At 40.6% G+C, this 14,357-nt stretch overlaps 2 protein-coding genes across 3 annotated transcripts; both read left to right on the top strand.

Moving 5' to 3' along the window:
* Positions 1-200: 200 nt before the first annotated feature.
* On the top strand, positions 201-9,822 carry LOC306788877 (schwannomin-interacting protein 1). Of its 2 annotated transcripts, none has more exons than XM_079284556.1 (7): positions 201-323; positions 2,462-2,571; positions 7,215-7,332; positions 7,478-7,684; positions 8,232-8,355; positions 8,483-8,576; positions 8,696-9,822. In XM_079284556.1, the coding sequence occupies exons 1-7, from the start codon at positions 294-296 to the stop codon at positions 8,733-8,735; spliced, it is 723 nt and encodes a 240-aa protein (XP_079140682.1). In that variant the 5' UTR covers positions 201-293; the 3' UTR covers positions 8,736-9,822. The 2 variants fall into 2 exon arrangements, with proteins under 2 accessions (XP_079140682.1, XP_079140681.1); XM_079284555.1 differs by having other exon boundaries at positions 8,684-9,822.
* Positions 9,823-11,911: 2,089 nt separating this feature from the next.
* LOC306789845 (interleukin-12 subunit alpha) lies at positions 11,912-13,736 on the top strand (the record flags this gene model as incomplete). The annotated part of the gene is made up of 6 exons (XM_079285912.1): positions 11,912-11,930; positions 12,034-12,179; positions 12,270-12,356; positions 13,144-13,266; positions 13,398-13,427; positions 13,605-13,736. The coding sequence occupies 6 exons, from the start codon at positions 11,912-11,914 to the stop codon at positions 13,734-13,736; spliced, it is 537 nt and encodes a 178-aa protein (XP_079142038.1).
* Positions 13,737-14,357: the final 621 nt, after the last annotated feature.

Below are 14,357 nucleotides of genomic sequence, written 5' to 3'. Positions count from 1 at the left end.
AAGAGATAACAGATCAGGAGAGCACTGAGCAGCTCTGCCTCTCCCCTCCCTCTCCCTTCCATTTCTCTCTCATCCTCTGCTTCCATCTCTTCCCACTCTTTCCTCTCCTGCTGCCACACCCCCACGATCCCTCCCTCCTCTCTCTGCTGCCTCCCCTCCCCTCACTGCTCTCTCCACCCTCCCTCCCTTACTCTCCTGCACGGAGCTGCAGTATATGAGAGGGTCTCCCGGGTCTAGCTTCACTGCAGTGTAGAGAAGGGCAGGGCGGCTGTTTCAGTACGATGCGCTGAAGGATGGTGCACCAGGAGAAACGCGTTTACCAGGTGTGTGGATTTTGATGTTTGTATGCGTTAGTGATTCTGAGCGTGTAGGATAATATTCACAGGTACACGTGATGGGTATCCATCACGGGCGAGCTGCTGTAGATGAGTCACACATAATGGGTGTGCGTGATTGTGAGGTGACGTGGGTGTGCTCATATGTGATCTTCACCTGGGTTTCTCTGTGTTTTTACATGTCCTCAGTCAAATTTGAAATCGCTCATTTGATGGATACGTGTGTAATCATGTCACGTGCTTTGTTCCGTTCCACAAATGAAATCATTCTCCGTCATTTACAGCAACCATGAGGTGCTTTTCCTCTACCACGTTCCCTCTTCTGGGAGTGTAAAATAGGTTGTGTGTGTGTGTGTGTGTGTGTGTGTAGACAGTCGGCTGTTAAGGAGGACATCTGAACCGGCTGTCTGAAGTAGACGAGCAGGAGGCAGAGCGTTGGTTGGGAGAGGGAAGGCGTTCAGCTGTGATGCTCTTATACATCACAGTCTCATGATGCGTCACAAGAAAGGAGAGAGGGTGTTGTTTAGGTAGAGAGAGAATATTGACATGTAGGTGGCATTCAATTCACACACACACTCACACAGTATGCATTATTGGGACATATGGGCACTTGGCACAATCGCACAATACAAAAACACTTTCCATATGGTGCCAAAATTGCAAATCATGTCATGCTGCAACATTTTTTGAAACAGTATTTAAAGACAAAAACTGAGCGACTTCAAGACTTGGATTTGGATGGGTGTACCAGAAACAACTCATACAGCTCAAATGACCTAAACATATTCTTAGTTGACAACAATTAAATTAGGGGCAGCTACACTGGAAGCTGAGATACATTGAAAGGGATAAAACGATTCAGGGTAGGGTGTAAAAAGAAGGAAAATGGGGAGGAGGAAAAATGAAAATGCTGAGATGCTGAGAAGTAAAACAACGTTTCTGGTCGAAAAGAACCAAACAGGAGGAGAGGAGAGAAAATGACTGTGAGGAGAGATGAACTACATAAAGGAAGTTGGCAAACAGAGCAGAATGATGCAGTGTTTAATCATCAGCACGAGGTGGATGGCACAGCATTTTTAACTATTACAAAAGATATTGTTAAAGTTATTAATGTCTTACATCTATTATAGTCCTGTAGTTACAAATATTAACCAAAGACCATGAAGATTGCTGTATTAGGTTAGAATTACTTCAATGGCATGTAACACATATAAACAGTATGGATATTCTTTTCTTGTTTAGGTCTGGTAACCTGGAAATAGAAAGAACAGAAAAACGTACTCAATTGTTCATTTTTTGGCTTTTGGGCTCTGTTAATGACAATAGATGCTGCCAAATGAATGCATTTGTTTATCCCTATGGGGGCTGCAGTTTGTCCCAGGATGGACAAGTTGTCAGTCTATAACAGAGCGAACGCAGAGAGAGAGAGAGAGAGAGAGAGAGAGAGAGAGAGAGAGAAATGCAAATTTAAGTTTCCATTTTACATGATCTGCATGTCTCTGAACTGTGGGAGGAAATCAGACTGTCTGAATCGGCCAGATGTGCCTTTTTAATTGCAAATGCAGTCCAGTATTTATCGTAGAGCTTGTGTAACAGGAGGACCAGGATATTCAGTTTTCTGTGTATGGTGGGATGAAACAGTTTTGTACCGATGATTCAGACCTGATATTTTTAGGGTTAGCTGATTATTTAGAGACAGAAACAAGTGTTATGTAAGGAGGGATGTCTGTACCTGTTATCTAAGCTTATGATGGAGTAGAAGAGAAGGAACTGATTATTATAAATCTGTTAGCTAAGCTTCATTAGTATATTTATGCAATGCCACATGTGAGCCCACAGCTTGGTTATCCGTGTGAGAGGCAGGAAATTGGATTACATCTTCTTTCCAGACCGTTGCCTACGTAATCCCTATTTGTCCTTCCTCCTCCTCCTCCTCCTCTCAACCAGAAAGTGCATTATAATTTGGTATAACACATGTATTCATAGCCTTAATTTAAATAGCATTCTACACACTCGGCTTAATATCTCTTCTCGCGAGTGTGTCCCACTCTGATGGAACTAAAGCATTAGCAGCACTATTAATAATATTCTGTATATTCATGTATTTTCCTCTTGTTTTCTGCCAGGCCCAGAGGAATGAGAGAGAGTCCATCCGGCAGAAACTTGCCTTTGGCAGTTTCTATGACGACGAGCCAGTCATCTACACCAGCTGCAGCAAGAATGGCCTGTCCTCCCGGTGGGTTTAGAGCCAGTGTGTGTGTGTGTGTGTGTGTGTGTGTGTGTGTGTGTGTGAGAGAGAGTGTATTAGGGTTTGATCAATGAAGGCTTCTGAAGGCTGGCACCAATATATTTGTGTCTTAGCTTCTCACAGCTGACACTTGAGGTCTTTAGATGTTCTTCCAGAAGTTATTCTTGGATGGATAGCTGGGAAACAGTGAGATACGCCCTACGTTTAATTAATTATTCATACACAGACAACGTTATTAATGTATTCCTAAGACTGAATACACAACTTAATCTCAGGTTTTGTAGACTTCATGTGTTGCCTATGTAAGGAACCTTCTAGACATTATGACAAGGCTTTTAATTATATACCTGCACATCATGTTGGCAAACTAAACAATATCCGTCTGACCCTCTTTTGTGTGTATATTAGTGTGTAGCACACACACACTGTCTTTAGAAACGTCACTGTCCAATGAATATTTCTCCACATTTGATGAATTTGATTGTGCTCCTTTGTAATGTTGAGGAAATTCTCTTACTTCTTAATCCAGAACAATATTTAAAAACGCTTTTGATTATCGAAGAAACAAAAGCAGACCTGTGCTGTTTTTCATAGCTCTTGGAAAGTTGACATGGTTCTGAGAGGACAGCTTTGTAGCATCTGCAACAGCTTGAACTCTGTCTACACAGCAGATATGATCAGTTATTTAACAGCCAGGGGATGAAGCTAGCAGTTATTCAGCTTTATCTACGAACTAAGAACTATGAGCCCCAAAACACACAAACCAGAAAGATAAAACGTATCGGATTGGCTTGTTGGTTCATAAGTGTCGCGTGCAAATGACAGTAAATGACAGCAGGTATTTTGCTGAAGTCCGTATAGAAACAGTGAGCCATGTAGTAGACGGTGCATCTTTGTGCAATAACAGAAGGTTGAGTAAATACGGTAAGTGGATTCATCCCGTTTGTCTGTGTTTATGTTGGCAACAAACAGAGGAAGAGAACAAGTGATTAACATGACAGACAGACGTGCCGAAAAATGAGAGGTTTCCCTGAAAGCCGCAGTGCTGTCAGTCATTCTAAAGGAACTGACATTGGACGTAACGATTTAGCAGAACAATGGAACTGGTATCTGGCGCAGCGCAGCTGAGGTGGCACAGTGGTCAACCTCTGTTGCGTGATAAGTTGCCGAGACAGAAACTTGGCGATGCCGTCAGACAGATTTTAACGAAATTCTCACGGTTAAGTGTTTAATTCCAAAATTAGATATCTCCCATTATATATATATATATATAGAAATCATTTCATATATACATAAATATATATATATGTGAAAAATTGTTCTGTTGACATGTAATGCTTTGTGTAGCAGTTGGTGGGAGAAATCTTATTATAGATTTTTTATAATTATGATTTTTAGTTTTAGTAGTATTTATGATATATGATCATTCAGAAAATTTGTGTGCATTAGTCTTCCATCAATTTACTGTTTTTATATTTATTTTAGTTTGCTAATCGCCTGTACAGCATTGTGTCATGGAATAAAAATAAAGTTAAAGTTATGGATTTATCGAAAACTATTTGTATATTTAAGTCTTAGAGACAGGGCAAGCATGCAGTGACTAGGTATTAGTGCGAAATTCTAGGTTTAAGACAGATGAAAACAAACTAGACGAAATTATCTTCTCACGAAATTGGTATTTCACATTTGAAATTGAGGTTTTGGGGACATGCACACGCACGCAGTGGAGTTGCATTACATCAGACACAAGCTGGTTAACAAAAGCCACTACAGAGCACCACTCTGCTTTCTTTTCATGCCAGCGTTGACCTCCAGTGACTTGATTTTTTTCACTAGAGGGAGCGTTTACATCAAATGACGGGGGCCGCCCCCCTATGCTACTGGCTGCTGTTTGAGGAAGTGCAGTTCTGTCTGTGGCCCAAATGCTCCCGAAAGAAGAAGTGACGCCTGATATAAGTGCGCCGCTGTGATAGGTGGAATTGGAGTCATGTGATCTAGGTGAGGGTGCACCTTCTGAACTTTAGTTTGGAGTGGAAATTCCAGCACAATTGTGAAGTTGTGTAAGTTATTGTTCTCATCCCGGTGTCAGGGGTCGGTTACTTTGGGTTGTTAGGTTCTTTCAGTCAGAGTATCATAATCTGGAACTGAGTGATTTGAGCTCCTGGAAAGGCTGAGGTCGAGGTGCAACTGCTGCGGACAGCCTGATGTTATGTTTGTGGCTTCATTTGTTTCATTAAAGCATTGCATTGCTTTTGGTCCAACTTGATTAGGTCACAGAATGAGACATTACTGACGTCACTGCACTCTGTGGCCAAAAGTGCGTGGACACCGAAACACAGCCCATGTGCATAGATATGCTGCTATAACATCCTCCAGTCTTCCGGGATGGCATTCTACAAGGTTTTGGAATGACGCTTCAGGGATTGCCACAGTGGGGGCTGGTCAATAGAGGGCCATGGGGCATGGCCCCACCATGAGCCACACAAAAAAAAAAAAAATTATAATAATCATAAATTATACAAATTGTCAATATTTGTGTTTTTGAACTATGGAATGTACCCAGTAATGTGTGTAAAATATGATATCTGCGCAAAATATATGCTTTTCCTGCTCGTCCTCTCCGTCTGTGTGCACGACACTCTGAGAACAGGCAGCTTGGGGGGCCTGATCGTTTTGGCCCAAAAGAGGCGGGTCTATGAAGCAGTTTAGCCAATTGCTGATTAAAGATATAAATGAGTGACATACAATTGAGCCAATCAGCGCCCTCAAATAGAGTCAGCTGTGGGCCAGAACGATCAGGCCCCCCTCGCTGCGCGTTCTCGTCAGGAGAAGTCTCTACAGGCGCCCGCGCCAGCGCGAGCACTCCTCCTCCAAGACCCGTTTGAGAGGAGAACTTTGGCGGAGATTCTGCAGCCAAAGAGCTGATATCAGATCAGCCTGACCTCACAATCAGACAGCAGACTACATGCGAAGCTTCACTAGCTGTACACCAGACAGGTTTGGCTAGCTGGATGACGTCATGTTAATAACGTATTTAGCTTTTTAAAACAACGGGGACGGATCCAGCACGGACAGTTACGGGAGTGAGGGATGAGGAGGTAAGGAAACATGAGAACACCAGGGTAGGGAGTGAGGGATGAGGAGGTAAGGAACCATGGGAACACCAGGGTAGGGAGTGAGGGATGAGGAGGTAAGGAAACATGAGAACACCAGGGTAGGGAGTGAGGGATGAGGAGGTAAGGAAACATGAGAACACCAGGACACACATGAGAACTCTGTCAAGCTACATATTAGACAAAGTGAACATCTTTTCTTCTACATAGTTGTCCTCAGTCTCATCTGCTTAACTTGGTCATGGAGGCATCAACATGTAATAGAGATGTTAAATTAACAGTGAAAACTCATCATAGCTTAATTTAACATCAGTATTCATAATTACACTTCATGTTTACTTCTCCTGATCTTTACCGCCTATAACAAGGTCCATAGGGGCATCTCAATAAATGAACATGTTATATTATATTATATAAATTTTATTTACTGATTGTTTTCGTGTTGGAATACATGTTAAATATTTAACTGCCAAGTAATAATGCGTGTTTGATACTTACATTTTTTTTGCATTAAATCATACTGGGATGTTTGCTGAAATTGATAGGATGGCCCTACCTAGAACATTTCCCACCAGCCGCCACTGGATTGCCACATTAGCATCAGTGATGTCAGGTTGGGCACTGACATTTGGGCGATAAGCACAAATTTGCAGTCGAGGCTCCAGTTGATCCTGAAGCTATAAAGATGCTGGATGGGGTTGGCTGTGAGCTCATTTATGTTGAAACAGGACAGGATTCTCCCCAAACTGTTAGGCGACAAAGTTGGAAGCACACTATTGTGTCATAACATTTAATTATATGCTGTAGCGTTAAGATTCCCCCGTAATTAGAACGAAGGGGCCTCGCCCAAACCATGAAAGACACCCTCAGACCAAAAGTATATGGACAGGGATGTCCTTATTAGCAATCATAATTGTGACATTATTCCACATCAATTCATCTTTTTTTCTGAATTGTATTTGCTATTGATCACCCCTCCCTGTCATTATTCCCATTACCACTTATTGGGCATCTTAAAAAGCGATGACCATTTGTCTTGTGATTAAAAAGACACAGCAGTGCTCTTCATACAAAACAATCCAGCTGATTCCCCGTTGAATCTGGCACGTGATGTGCAGATGAGTATGGAGAGCTGCCACACCTTTTGATGATAGTTTAGCTTGATGATAGTTTTTTTGCAAATTAAAATGATTAATTAAATGTGTTATGTTTGTTATTCATTTTAGGAATTCTGCAAATGCTTGCAACTCGTGTCCAAATATCTCCTGGCCTTTACCCTTTTCCCTCTTCATAATCGTATCAGCACAATTCTGTAAAAAATGTCTTTTCGGATCACCTTGTTAAGAAGAAAAATACAAACCTAATGTGATTTCTGTCATTCAAATTGGGTTTGCTTGTAAACAAAATCAGAACAATCAATCAGTAATTTCCCGCTCTCTCTATAAGACATTTCTAGTGTCTCTAACTAAAAATCCCATTCCCTCTCTCACGTTCTTCACTCTTTGTGTTTGTCCTCAGGCTGCAGAGTGGGGTGAACCTGCAGGTGTGTTTTGTCAATGACAGCAGCAGCGACAAAGACAGCGATGCTGAGGACAGCAGGACAGAGACCAGTCTGGACACACCGCTGTCACCTGTGGTATGCACAGCTTGGATATAGTCTCTGTGCTTTTGTGCACGTGCTGCATGTGTGTTTCTCCCTCTTGTCACTGCTTTGGAGTAACGACTTGTGAGAACGTTTTGGCTGTCACCTCACGATATCAATTACTCTTCTTTGTCGCCAGAGCAAGCAGAGCTCATCGCTATCGGACCGGGACACGGCGGAGGAGGACTCAGACCCGCTAGATGACTGTGGGGGGTTCTGGCGGGTGCAGCGGAGGCTGCAGGAGGAGGCCCGGGTGGCTCTGGCTCTGGCTCGACCCATGGCCCGTATGCAGGTGGAGGTGGAGAGGCAAATCCAACTGCACAGACGTTCACCCGTGGCTGACTTGGTTAGTCATTGAGAGAAAGAGAAAAAGAAAGTTCTTTGTCTTCCTGTTCTTTTGAAAAATACTTTTTTAGGAGATGATCCAGGACAATAAAATATCCTTACCATATGTGAAGGGGGAAAAAGAGTGGAAATAGAATGATTTACTATAACGTGCTGTTACAGTAAACACAATTAAAATGACATAAGGGACTTGCATTCGCTGAATAGAAGGTCAGTCAGTTTTTATAACTCTGTGTGTGTGTGTGTGTGTGTGTGTGTGTGTGTGTGTGTGTGTGTGTGTGTGTGTGTGTGTAGGTGTGTGTGTGTGTGTGTATGTGTGTGTGTGTGTGTAGGTGTGTGTGTGTGTGTGTGTGTGTGTGTGTGTGACCAGGAGAAAACTGATACTGATACTATTAACAAAAGATTTTGACGTTTGCAAACCCAGATAGATCAAGTTGACTTTGACTAATATCCAATAAAACTGTTTCAGTCTTTATTCAAATTCTGGTCCGTTTTTGCACATTCTGACTTTCAGTAATTTCCTGTCCATGTGTGTTTACATAATGCAGCTTCCCCATCTGCCCCACATCAGCGAGGGCCTGATGAAGAGGAATCTGAGGCGAGGGGACATGAGGGACATGAGTCTAGGACAGCTGCAGGTCATCACAAATGACTTACACTCACAAATTCAGAGTGAGTGGATCAAACACACAGATACACATACACACACACATGATACAAACACACCTCCCCATGGAAAAAAACGTTTCTTTACGATATCAGAATTTTATAGTTAATCATGTCTGTCAACTGAACACAGGTCTAAATGGAGAGCTGGTGCAGTTGCTGTTGATGAGGGACGAGCTGCATGTGGAGCAGGACGCCATGCTGGTGGACATAGAGGACCTCACCAGGTGAATCACCCTTTTCTCTCACCTCTCTCAGTTCTGTGTCTTTCTATCTGAAAATATCTGTCAAATTCTCCACCGCTCTAACGTACTACCTGTCTCTATTGCGACAGGCACGCTCACAGCCATCAGCGGCACCAGGCAGAGAAAGCTGTCTCTAAATAAAGGACTCGGTCTTCACGCCGTCTTACCTCCTGCTCCGTGGACTGTCACCGGTGTTACCAATGAAACTCCATCTGTGCTGACTGCTTTCCGGAGAAGTGAAAATACCATGTACCCAGTGTTGACACACAGACATACCACATAAATGTAATGCGCCACAGAATGTCGTCAAAGGTCAGAGGACATCTAAAAGAAGCTGAGTTTCAGTGTGGACACTGTTGACTTTTTTGCAGGCTTTTCACTTTCACTCAGCCTGATTACTCATGCCATATATTTTATAGAGCTAGGGGGGGGGGGGGAATCCTCTCAACGTAATTGCATTCCCTAACCCTGATTTACCTCTTCATGATTTTGCACGGTATACTCATGTTAATTCTGGGATAGAGAGAGCACCTGCACACCTTGTTTCTCCGTTGTCTGACGACTTCTAGGGGCCACACCTGACTGCACTTTGTCTTTTGTTTGTATATCAAGAGAGTGATCAGTTCATCTGTAGACATGCTCTCTTCACCTATTCATCATTACTTTTACTAGGGGCACTGTGTCACTGCTGTTGATCACTGAAATTCACTATTGCACACCTACTACTCCCTGAGCTGTTGCAAATAGAAAATGATGAACACTGAGCAGATTTGCAGCTTAGCTTCACAGTGGTGTTCAAGTGCTGTAGCAGCTTCACTGAGTTCTTGTCATTTGGATTGCTGCTACAGTTTCCACCTGCTTTAAAGATGCATTATAGAGCTGCACTGAACATTTTGAACTTCATTTCGACAAATTTGTATTTGTCAAATGTCTTTATGTGCTCGGTAAAATACACAAAATGACATGAAATGGTTTAAAAAGATTTTACTGGTTAATACATAGGGATAGGAAAAAAAAGCAAAAGTGGAGGCATGACAGCCCCTAAATAAAAAAAAATATGCAAAGTCATTTTTGTTGTGCCCAATTTGCTAATGCTTAAAAAGGGTAAACAAGAAAAAATATATGTATGAATAAATCACAGCCTAAACATATAGAAGTTATCTGTTCAGAGGATTTATGGACGTACTGTATGTAAATGTTAAAAGATACTTTATTAAAAGGATGAAGAACATGCCTTGTTGTCTGTAAGTGTTTTCACTCTCAGCTTTTTAAGAATGTTATTTAACACAAAGTCAAACTTTCTTTTCTAATATGCTTCAGTGATAAATGTAATACATGATGATTGTAAAATCAGAACTCCAGTAATAAATGTTTCAAGTGTGTGACCTTTGTTTATATTTGGATGGTTTTCATGAGAGCTCATTTGCATTTCGGTGTTCGTTCCCTGTAAAACTAAATCATTGCAAAACTAACATAGAAATTGATTCGTCAAGCGATGTTTGGGAAAGCATATCGAGTCTGCTCTCATTCACATATTCAACCTCAGAGTTGCAAAAGTGCAGTCGAGTTTCTCTGCTCATTCACACTTGTGTTGACACTTATGTAAGTGACTTTTTATGGAGGATTACCACAAGCAAAAGGGGAACAACTCTTGACTGCGGGGACAGAAACAGTCCCATCAGTTACACTCATCGGTTGATCCAAATGAACTACTATTGGATTATTACTGTTATCAGGATTAAAATGTAACTGAAGCAACTTGTTTTTTTCTAAATTAACGTTTTACACATACTTCAACTCGCTTGAACTACTGTACCAATATATCACCTGAAGAATATATACCTGAAGAATATATCAAGGATTAGAGGACTTATGTCTCAACAGGATTTGGAAAAACTTGTCCATGCATTTATCTTCAGCAGACTGGACTACTGTAACGGTGTGTTTACAGGTCTCTGTAAAAAGTCCGTCAGAAAGCTGCAGCTGATTCAGAACGCTGCAGCTCGAGTCCTCACTAAGACCAGGAGGGTGGATCACATCACTCCAGTTCTGAGGTCTTTGCACTGGCTTCCTGTCCAACAAAGAATTGACTTTAAAATCCTGCTGTTGGTTTACAAAGCACTGAATGGTTTAGGGCCAAAATACATCTCTGATCTGCTGCTACCTTATGAACCATCCCGACCCCTCAGGTCGTCTGGGACCGGTCTACTTTCTGTTCCCAGAGTCAGAACTAAACATGGAGAAGCAGCGTTCAGTTTTCCTGCTCCACATATCTGGAACAAAGTCCCAGAAAGCTGCAGGTCTGCTGAGACCCTCAGCTCATTTAAATCAAGATTGAAGACTTTTCTGTTTGCTGCTGCCTTTAATTGAACCACATTCAATTCATATGTTAATCAATTTCCTGCATTTCTGCATTTTACTGCTGCATTTTATTTCTTGCACTGTTTTTGAATGTTTTAATGAATGTTCTTAATTGTTTTTAAATATTTTGCCTTATGTTTTGATGCTTTTAATGGTTTTATGTGAAGCACTTTGAATTACCTTGTTGTTGAAATGTGCTATACAAATAAACTTGCCTTGCCTTGCCTTTCCTTGCCAGAAGCAATGCATAATTTCCACCTCAGATGGCTGCCCAGAATTTTTTAATTGTTTGGAAAATAGATTTCTTAAACTTTGATGTCAAATAGCAAGAAACACTTCTATTTTTTTCACAAACAAATTAATAAAGCACATTTTATACATACATGGAAAACATGACATGACATTCTGGTTAGCTTATTAATAAACAAACACTGTTTTAAATGAAAAAAATCATACATAATTAATTGCTTTAAAAAGAGAATCCCTATCGAATAAAAGGCATTTTTAACTTCTATCAGATCGTTCGAGACGTTGAAGTCAATTGATGTGTTTTTTTCCGTCTGGCACTTGAATAGAATTAAGTATGTTTTGTTTGTGATTATTGATACACTGGACATGACAGATATTGAACAGATGTTAGGCATGAGTGTGCAGGATTACAGTGTGAAATGTCATACAACATAATGCTTTCACTCTTGAAATGTCAACAGTAAACAGTTGAGTGACCAGAGTGAAGCTCAATTACTCATCACTGTCTGTGTTAATTCCAGTTTCACCAAAGCATTTGGTGCTATGGGGGAAAATTACACAACCTTGGCTGTACACTTCCAATTTACAGTTAGGTGTGAACACACTGCTGTATGTTGAGGAAAACCCCTGCATCAGCTTGGGTATAAAACACTTAAGGATGTCTGAGTTGAATCAGTTACACTGAAGAATCAGAAGTCTTACCCAAGATGCCTCTCGTCAAGCTCTGTGAGTATTATGTAAACCTGACTGAACAGTATTTTCTTTTTGCAACAAATTAGTTGAAACTGTAGTTTTACTATATTTTAACTCTGTTTTTTGTTGTTGTCAGACTTCACTCCTGCCCTGCTGCTCCTCATGCTCACCTGTCCTCAGGTCAGCCAGTCTGTGCCAGTGATGCGTAAAGGACCGCTGACTGAATCCTGTGTTGTATACGCACAGATGCTTCTCCAAAACATCACTGAAACACTCACACAGGTATGCCAACAAAACAAAATGAACTGATACAATGTGATCCGGAATGTGTATTTTATTTAAGGTTCAAAACATAATCTTCCCATGTGCTAGAATAAACTGTTCAGTGGAATCGACTGCACCAATCAGAGGTTGGAGCTGAACCTAAAGACCAACACGCCATCTGTGTGTGCACCAAAGGTAGAATGGACATAACGTTTTGTTTTGAATGATTTTATTTTATGTATGTATTTCAAATTTGAGAGATGGCAAAATTCTCCAAATGAAAACTATGAAAAAACGTATTCATGTCCATGTCTATTTTGTGGCTGCATCGCTGCATTACCTTAAATTAAACTGTGTTTGTCCCACAGGAATCAACATGCTCAGGAACAGTCAAGTCAGAATTTGATCAGGTAGGTTGTTGTGCTCTGACTCTGGGAAAAATTTATGAAGAACACATATTTTCTTCTTTTAAAAAGCCTTTGAATTATCTTTGTCAGACTTTTAAATGTAGACATTAAATTCGGAAGAACCAACCGTTTATACACTCTCTGTCCACTTTATTAGGTAAACCTAGATCATCTAATGCAATCCGACAAATATTTTTGCCATTTCGTGTACTTTTATAACGCCTATAATGTTCAATTTCTAACGGTCGTATAGGTGTTAATCAGAGGTGTATGTTTTAGCCTCTGGAGGTCAGTTAGAGATAGTGTTGTACAGGACTGAATAAGAATAAGATGAGGTGTTTCTAATGTCCAGTATGCAAAAAGTACCAAAAATAGAAACACCTCTCGATGTAATGTATGACCTCAATAATAAACATCTCATTGGATTCACACATTTCTGACAGTATCAACAAAAACTGAACATTATGAGCTTCAAAACAATGGATGTCACAACAGGGCTACATTAGATTGTACAGTGAGTGTACATACACTCTCTATGTTGTCTTGACAATTGTCTTTGCTGTTTTTCCTTCCAGGAGTCTTGTCTGACAAACATTGAGGAGGATCTGCGTCACTACTATAAATTCCTCGCTGCTCAGCCAGACCCTGACAGTTTACTGGGTCCAACTGTTCTGTTCAGGCTCAGAGAGATCATGAAGGTACAGTTTTACACAACACTCACCAATATTAAGAGATAACTGAATGACCGCAATCAACTCCCAGACTTCAGATGAATAGCCATATCTTGTGAAACATTGAATTGCTCATGAAAGACATTTGCTCTCAACAGAACTGCTTCACGGGCCCGGCCTCAGAGGAGGTAAGAGATCTCCCGGATTTAAGATAATTCCCCCACAGCGCTAAAAACATGTGTCCTTCTTTTTCTGTTTGCTAAGGAATCAAAGATTGAAAAGAGAATTCAGACTTTAAACAGTCATATTTAGAATAAATAAGCTATAATAAATGATTTCATAATTCCTCTGTGTTTCTCTTTAAGGCTGCTGCAGAGCGTGAAAGCACCTACGAAGAAAGACTGAGCCTCTGCAAAGTGCTGAAGGGCTTCCAGGTCCGCAGCATCACAATAAACCGAGCCATGTCATACATGAACTCTGGCGAACACACTAAATGAGACACAGAGCTCCAACGGATAGAGTAGTTTCAGAAAGCTATGCAGAACCACTTCACACATAGATCACACAAGCTACAGTAACTGTTCATGTTACATTGAAATAATCCAGAAAACACTCCAGTCTACTTTATCCCTTTTTAAGAGCACATATTTATTATTGACGTAGTCATGTGACTTATATTTTACATCAAGATGATGTGTTAAAGTACTTATTTATAAAGTGTATTTACAGACTATATGTTATTTATTTATCAATGATGATATTATTTGAATTATTTATTGTTGTGTTATTCAATTGGTTCCAAGAATCACCAAATAAATAAAAATATTTATCCTGCATAAATTCTGCTTACTCGTCATTCATTTATTCACTGTATCTTCACTTACATTTCAGAAAATGTATTACTGTGTGATAATATACTCTTTGATAACAACCTTTCATCGTCAACGCTAATAAATATGTTTCAAAGTCAGTCATTGGACTTTCTCTCTTTATACATGTCTATTGCAGCCACAAAACAACAATATGATTTACAGGAATATCTGAATTTGCTCTAATTGAGAAGAGTTCTCATTAATGATGGTTTTGAATCCCTAAAAATGGGATTTCCTTTGAACATT

This window comes from Melanostigma gelatinosum (assembly GCF_949748355.1).
Source record: "Melanostigma gelatinosum genome assembly, chromosome: 15".
Taxonomy (NCBI): domain Eukaryota; kingdom Metazoa; phylum Chordata; class Actinopteri; order Perciformes; family Zoarcidae; genus Melanostigma; species Melanostigma gelatinosum.
The sequence above is the reverse complement of the archived record's forward strand: the minus strand, read 5'-3'. Positions and strand labels throughout refer to the sequence as shown.